At 32.1% G+C, this 6,864-nt stretch overlaps 1 protein-coding gene across 1 annotated transcript; it reads left to right on the top strand.

The window, feature by feature from the left end:
* The first annotated feature begins 473 nt into the window (after positions 1-473).
* Positions 474-5,074, top strand: LOC145054728 (hexokinase-2-like). Its single transcript, XM_079002982.1, has 9 exons — positions 474-1,031; positions 1,922-2,066; positions 2,158-2,340; positions 2,621-2,695; positions 2,965-3,120; positions 3,414-3,512; positions 3,610-3,740; positions 3,861-3,942; positions 4,434-5,074. The coding sequence occupies exons 1-9, from the start codon at positions 760-762 to the stop codon at positions 4,785-4,787; spliced, it is 1,497 nt and encodes a 498-aa protein (XP_078859108.1). The 5' UTR covers positions 474-759; the 3' UTR covers positions 4,788-5,074.
* The last annotated feature ends 1,790 nt before the right edge of the window (positions 5,075-6,864 follow it).

A 6,864-nucleotide genomic window follows, 5' to 3' on the forward strand; every position in this document is an offset into this window, starting at 1 on the left:
ATGTTTACTCATATTACAATTTACTTTTATTTTTTTAAAGAACTTTCAAAATGTTAATGATAATTTTCTATAAGAATATATTATATTATAACTCAATCTTTTCACTCCAATTGTAATAAAAAAAAACATTCTATGGATTTTTGATATTGAACATCTCAAAAAATATTTATAGAATATTTCAAAATTATTTCTAAATGAAATTCGAAACTTGACACTTGGCATAACTTGATAAATTTTAGATCGTTAGTATAAACGCCTTGTGGCCTAGGCTTGATAAATTTTAGATCGTTAGTGTAACATGATATTATTATTTAAGAGATACACAAAATAATAAAAAAAATAATCTTTTTATCTTAAAAGATTTGGTTACTTGAAATAAATCCGAAAAATTCCTAATATCAATGAAGAAAAAGATAAGGATAAATATATTTGTAGCATATATAAGCACATCTGGTCTTTCCTACAGTTGCTTCACCGATATTATTGTCTCTTTTACCCTACTGCTTCAGATTCATTAATATCCCCAAATTCTAATTCTATTGGGTTTTTTAGAGTTCCAGTTTCCTCTATATAGTGGGTTTCATCCAACAGTTTATTAGCCACAAATCCTGCATAATCAAGATCAAATCTTTGCTTTCTAAACATATATTAAACCCAAAGTATTCCCCTTTTTTTCAAGAAAGAAAAGTTCAATCGTCTGATTCTGTTTCTGGGCTTCTCTTCCTCGATCTGTGTGTTTCAGGTCTGCAATTTGATAATATGGGTAAGGTAACGGTGGCAGCAACGGTGGTATGCGCCGCTGCTGTTTCTGCGGCTGCTGTTTTGGTGGTGCGCCATCGGATGCGGAACTCCGGAAAGTGGGCAAAGGCGATGGATATACTCAGGGAGTTTGAGGACAAGTGTGGGACTCCGATTGCGAAGCTCCGGCAGGTTGCTGACGCCATGACTGTCGAGATGCACGCCGGACTTGCCTCCGATGGCGGCAGCAAGCTCAAGATGCTAATCAGCTACGTTGACAACCTCCCTTCTGGGTATGTACATACGATTTACAGTATCTCTTTATCTCTATATAAATTATCCATTCAGAATATTCATCGTATACTAAATTTTCGAGATTTGCTTTGAATTGGTACTCGGCGGAGTTGACTTTTTCAATTTTAACCGATTGAATTAAGTTAATTCTTCACCGTTTAAAATAATTTAGTTTGCGTTCTAAAATTTCAAGATTTGGGTATTTTCTTTTGCCTTTAGATTCATTAGATTTGTTCAGACGAAGCTCATAATATTCAATCTATATGTAGAGTTTAGGTTAACATCAACCAATTTTCTTTGACCTTTTGGGGTAGTGTTTTTAAATTCAAATTTTCTTATGATGTATTCGTATTTGTGTGAAAATATTTATAATGATCTCTATGTACATTTAATCTCTTGTGAATGCCTATTCGTTGATTTGGGTATTTTGAGTCGCCCTTGATTATTGAGAGACGTATGAAGTTAAAGCAACTGATTATTTGATTAATTTGATTCTGATTTTATGCTAGAATCATTTGAAAACGAACATCAAAGTTTTTCTATATTTCTGTTGTAAAAAAACTGATTATTGTTTCAGTTAAAAGGTGTATTTAAACAAGCTCTTTTATAGTAAAAGATGTCTTAGGAATCTTGGAAGTATTAAAAAAGTATCATATTGTTAATCAAATATATGATGGTTTCTAATTTTAGAGCGTTCATTTTTGGAAGTTGGATGATCTTTCTTTCTTTGTTTATTCCAAAAGTAACGAAATTTGTACCTGTTTTAATTTCTAAACTTAATTTATCCGAATCTTGTAGTTTTAAAACTCGTTATGTGATTCATTGAAATTTGAACCATTCTTCTTAGTTTCTTTTTCGGGTATGAAAGTAATCTTGTTTTGTTTTTCAGGGACGAAAATGGAATTTTCTATGCTCTTGATCTTGGTGGAACAAACTTCCGTGTCCTCCGTGTGAAATTGGGAGGAGTTGGTAATGTGAAGAAAGAATTTCAAGAAGTTTCAATTCCTCCAAATCTCATGATTGGCAAATGCGAAGTAAGTAATAAGTTAATAAGAATAAATTCATGATATATTTGGTTTCAAATACATTAATATGATAAAAATGGTATTTTTTTTTGGGTTTTAGGAATTATTTGATTTTATTGCTGGAGAACTTGCAAAATTTGTGGCTACAGAAGGAGAAGATATGCAAATTCCACCTGGCACTCAACGGGAACTTGGATTTACCTTTTCATTTCCTGTGAAACAATCATCAATTGCAGGAGGGACTCTTGTTAGGTGGACTAAAGGCTTCAACATTGAAGATGCAGTGAGTTTCATTTCTCAAATACCTTTGTTGTTTTACTCTTTTGCCCTTCTTTGTTTACACATTTCTCGTAGTCATTACCCGAATAAATCTTTTCTAGATTCTATATTTTGGGAAGTGTTCAAAGTTAAAAGTTATATATTTATCATTGTCATCGTTAGAGCATATCAATGGTGTTGAATCGGTTCACAAGATTCGTAAGGGTATTTTAGTCATTTTACTGATGGTAAAACATGTGATTCTTTTTCATACGGTTTTATTGATCTTTTGCTTATTGTGATAGGTTGGACAAGATGTTGTTGATGAGTTGACAAAAGCAATGGAAAGGATTGGCCTTGATATGCGTGTTTCTGCTTTGGTAATTTGATTTTTTGCCTAATGAATTTTCATGTTCAAATTTATTTTTTGAAAAGGATTATATGCAAGAAAAAGCAATGTAGTTTATTTGTTAGTTTATTACAGCATCCCACTTTCATTTCTTTATTACATAAATGTACTTCAAAAGAGCTACTTAAATACAAAGCAATTTCCATTGTGTGTCCCATCATTTTTCAATGATAAAGTATGAAGAGGGCATTCACGTCTTTTCCACATTGATATTTATAAATTGATGGTTGAAAAATGCAGGTGAATGATACAGTTGGAACTTTAGCTGGAGGAAGATACAGTAATCCAAATGTGATTGCTGCAGTTATTTTAGGAACTGGAACAAATGCTGCATATGTGGAAAGAGCAAATGCAATCCCAAAATGGCAAGGTCTACTTCCTAAATCAGGAGAAATGGTTCGTTACTTTACATACCCTTTATTTCTATTATTATTATTATTATATATATATATATATATATATATATATATATATATATATATATATATATTTTCAATCAAGTTGAAAAAATGATATGGCAAATTTTTAATAAGTTAGGACTTAATGGGGGAAAAAGCATCATTTCCTTGTGTTTCTCTGTTAAGTTGTTCTTTTTTCATTAAGTTGAAATGAAACACTCTTACACTTGTATGTTATTGTAATGTATCTTACTTTATTATTTATTTATAATTTTAATTTTATTTGTGAAGGTTATAAATATGGAATGGGGAAACTTTCGGTCATCACATCTTCCTTTGACCGAGTTTGATGAAAGCCTTGACAATGATAGCTTAAACCCTGGAGAACAGGTGCTCTGATTATTTTACCTTTTTTTTGGTTATTTCAACACTTTTTATATATTCTATGGGTCCCACTTATAACATGGATAAATAAATTTATTGACAGATATTTGAGAAGATAATTTCGGGAATGTATTTGGGAGAAATCGTGAGGCGAGTCTTGTTGAAAATGGCTGTAGAAGCCGAGTTTTTTGGCGAGACTGTTCCATTGAAACTGCAAAAGCCCTTCATATTAAGGTACAAATTTATGTCCCATATGCATATTTTAAAAAAAAAAGTATTTAAAAAATAGTTGCTTATTTGAATATTTGATCCATTTATACTTTTATGTAAAATATTTATTTTGTATGGATGTAGGACACCGGATATGTCTGCAATGCATCATGACTCCACCCCTGACCTCAAAGTGGTTGCAACCAAGTTGAAAGACGTTCTTGAGGTACGTAACTTAATATATAGACAAAAGGGTAAAATGGTCATTTACTACTATACTTCAATAATATATAGAATGATATATATAAACAAAAGGGTAAAATGGTCATTTGCTATTATACTTAAAAGGGTAAAATGGGTAAAGTATAAACAAAAGGGTAAAATGGTCATTTACTATTATACTTGAAAGGATAAAATGGCTAAAATATAGAAAAAAAGGGTAAAATGGTCATTTACTATATAAGACAGAAGGGTAAAATGGTCATTTACTATTATACTTAAAAATAATGTATAGAATAATATATAGACAAAAGGGTAAAATGGTCATTTACTATTATACTTGAAAATAATATATAGAATAATATACAGACAAAAGGGTAAAATGGTCATTCCCTATTATACGTTAAAAATAATGAATAGAATAATATATAGACAAAAGGGTAAAATGGTAATTTTTCTATTATGATACTTAAATATGGTTCATTTGACATGTGGCAGATAACCAACACTTCTCTAAAGATGAGGAGAGTGATCGTGGAGGTGTGCGGAACCGTGGCAACGCGTGGGGCCCGTCTGTCGGCTGCTGGAATCCTAGGAATCCTCAAAAAGATCGGGAGAGACACAGTGAAGGAAGGAGAAGAAAACCAGAAATCCGTAATAGCAATGGACGGTGGGCTGTTTGAACACTACACAAAGTTCCGGAAGGCGATGCAAACTGCAATGGATGAATTGTTAGGTGAAGAAGCTTCTAGAAACATGATAATCGAGTTGTCAAATGACGGATCTGGCCTTGGTGCGGCTCTTCTTGCAGCTTCGCATTCTCAGTATCGCGAATACATCGAGTCTACATAGACTTGTAATTTTTGTAGATTTATTCCGTTTTTCGTGTTATGGAACCGAGGATTTTTTTGTCTTTTTGTTCTTTTCTTTTTTTAAATGATATGTGTTTGCAAGAGGCCCCCCGTAAGTTATGGGGGATGTGACATGTGAGGGTAAGTTTGGTGACTAGACCCATTCACATGGGGTTGTATGTTGTTTTAAGAAGATATCTTAGGGAATAAAGCAAGCAAGGTGTTAGAACATTGTATTTTGGAAGGTGATGGGAGTTATTAAAACCCTCTATTTTGCTTTCTTTACAAGGGTTTTCATGTTTCTTGAGATATGTATGTTTGTGTTTATTATTATATGGGACAAGACTAAATTTAACATTATTTTAGGGTTATTGCTTGTTTATATGGATGAGAAAGGTATTTGTGTCTTGTGTACATTTGTACATAGGACTTGGGAGAGTTTGGAAACAAGTTGCACTTTTACATTTTGATAGAACAAAAATATGGGATTTTATAAAAGCAACATCACTATGGTTGCAAAAATTCCTTTGTTTTTCTTTGGTTGCAAAAATTCTACATGTCAAGTTATAAGCTTTGATAATAGTCATCGGGCTATTTACGGGTGCAAACAAGCTGAATCGAGCTTGACCTTGAAGTTTAATTTTTTTTTTTGGAGTTTGAGCTTGAGCTTGGCTAATAGAAAACATCCAACTTTATTTTCAAAATACACTACTTCTAATTTGCCTTCAAAAACGAGTTCATGGCAACAGAATCCTAAAATCACACCAAAGATTTATATGGTTATGTCATGTGTCTTGACTTTTCTCAAAATCCAACTGTAGGAATAAACAAAATGTAGAGATAAATTTTAGAATTTAGTCATTACTCATTATCAATCATATGAGCATTTGTCAGTCAAGTCAGATAGAAAAGGTCTTTAGAACTCGTATGATGACTATAAGCAGTTTCAAAATTACAAGATGTGTGAACCAAATTGAGAACAAGAATCCAAGTGATGTTTCAGATTGTTTGTGTTTATGTTATTTTTTGAGAGAATGAAAATCTTGATGTTTTTCTTATTAACATAATAACAATATATATACATATATCGATACCTTCTACAGCTTGACCCGCAGCAGTACCTTGACCAACTCCAGGTCCAATAGAAGCAAGCCCTACAGCCAATCCAGCAGCAATATCGGAAGCGACATAAATCAGTGGATTCATGATAAGTTCCTCGTACCAAAAAAAAATGGTTAATGATACATTCAACCAATGAACTATGACTTAATGATTCCATTGCTACGATTCGTACAGTCGACGTAACTACAGACTTTGAATTTAAGTAATAACATTCTTGAATTATCAAAACGACTTTGATATCTCTTTTTTAGTTTCTCTCGAGAAAGTTTTTGTAAATCCATACAACTTTAGTTTTTCTGTTTCTTTGTCCCGAGACGCTCTTTGAATTCTTCGATTCTTTTATTGTCTTCATCCGTTTATTCATTGAACTCACAGTCACAGATAAGACAGAAGGACTTATATAGAATCCCCATCTACATTCACATTCGATTAGTAGGGCAAATTAGATATATCTTTAGCTCATATATAACTAGTCAATATCTAATATCACATATACATGTCTTTCTTCCACAATGTAAACCAACTCTTCCCTAATATACAACTGTCAATATCTAATATCACAATATCTAATATCACATATACATGACTTATATAGGATGCGTCTAACCCGTCTATTCTTGAAATATACAACTCGCACACACTCCCTTTCCAAAAAAGATCAAGACCCCAAACACTACACTTAGATTTATTAGATTTGTTGCTAAAATATCGGTATTAAACCCGAAACTCCCGGCGGATGGCCAGTGGCCCAAAGAAACGAAAGAGTTATTTACATTTTTCATATGATCTCCTCGTATAGATAGACTAAAAAATCGAACAGAGATCTTTTTGTATTACTTTGCCCTTTATATATATATATATATATATATATATATATATATATATATATATATATATATATATATTGCTAGTTTCCTACTTTCTATGTAGAATAGATTTTTGATTCGATTTAGATA

Source organism: Lactuca serriola, chromosome 5, assembly GCF_051521515.1.
Source record: "Lactuca serriola cultivar US96UC23 chromosome 5, Lser_US96UC23_V15, whole genome shotgun sequence".
Taxonomy (NCBI): domain Eukaryota; kingdom Viridiplantae; phylum Streptophyta; class Magnoliopsida; order Asterales; family Asteraceae; genus Lactuca; species Lactuca serriola.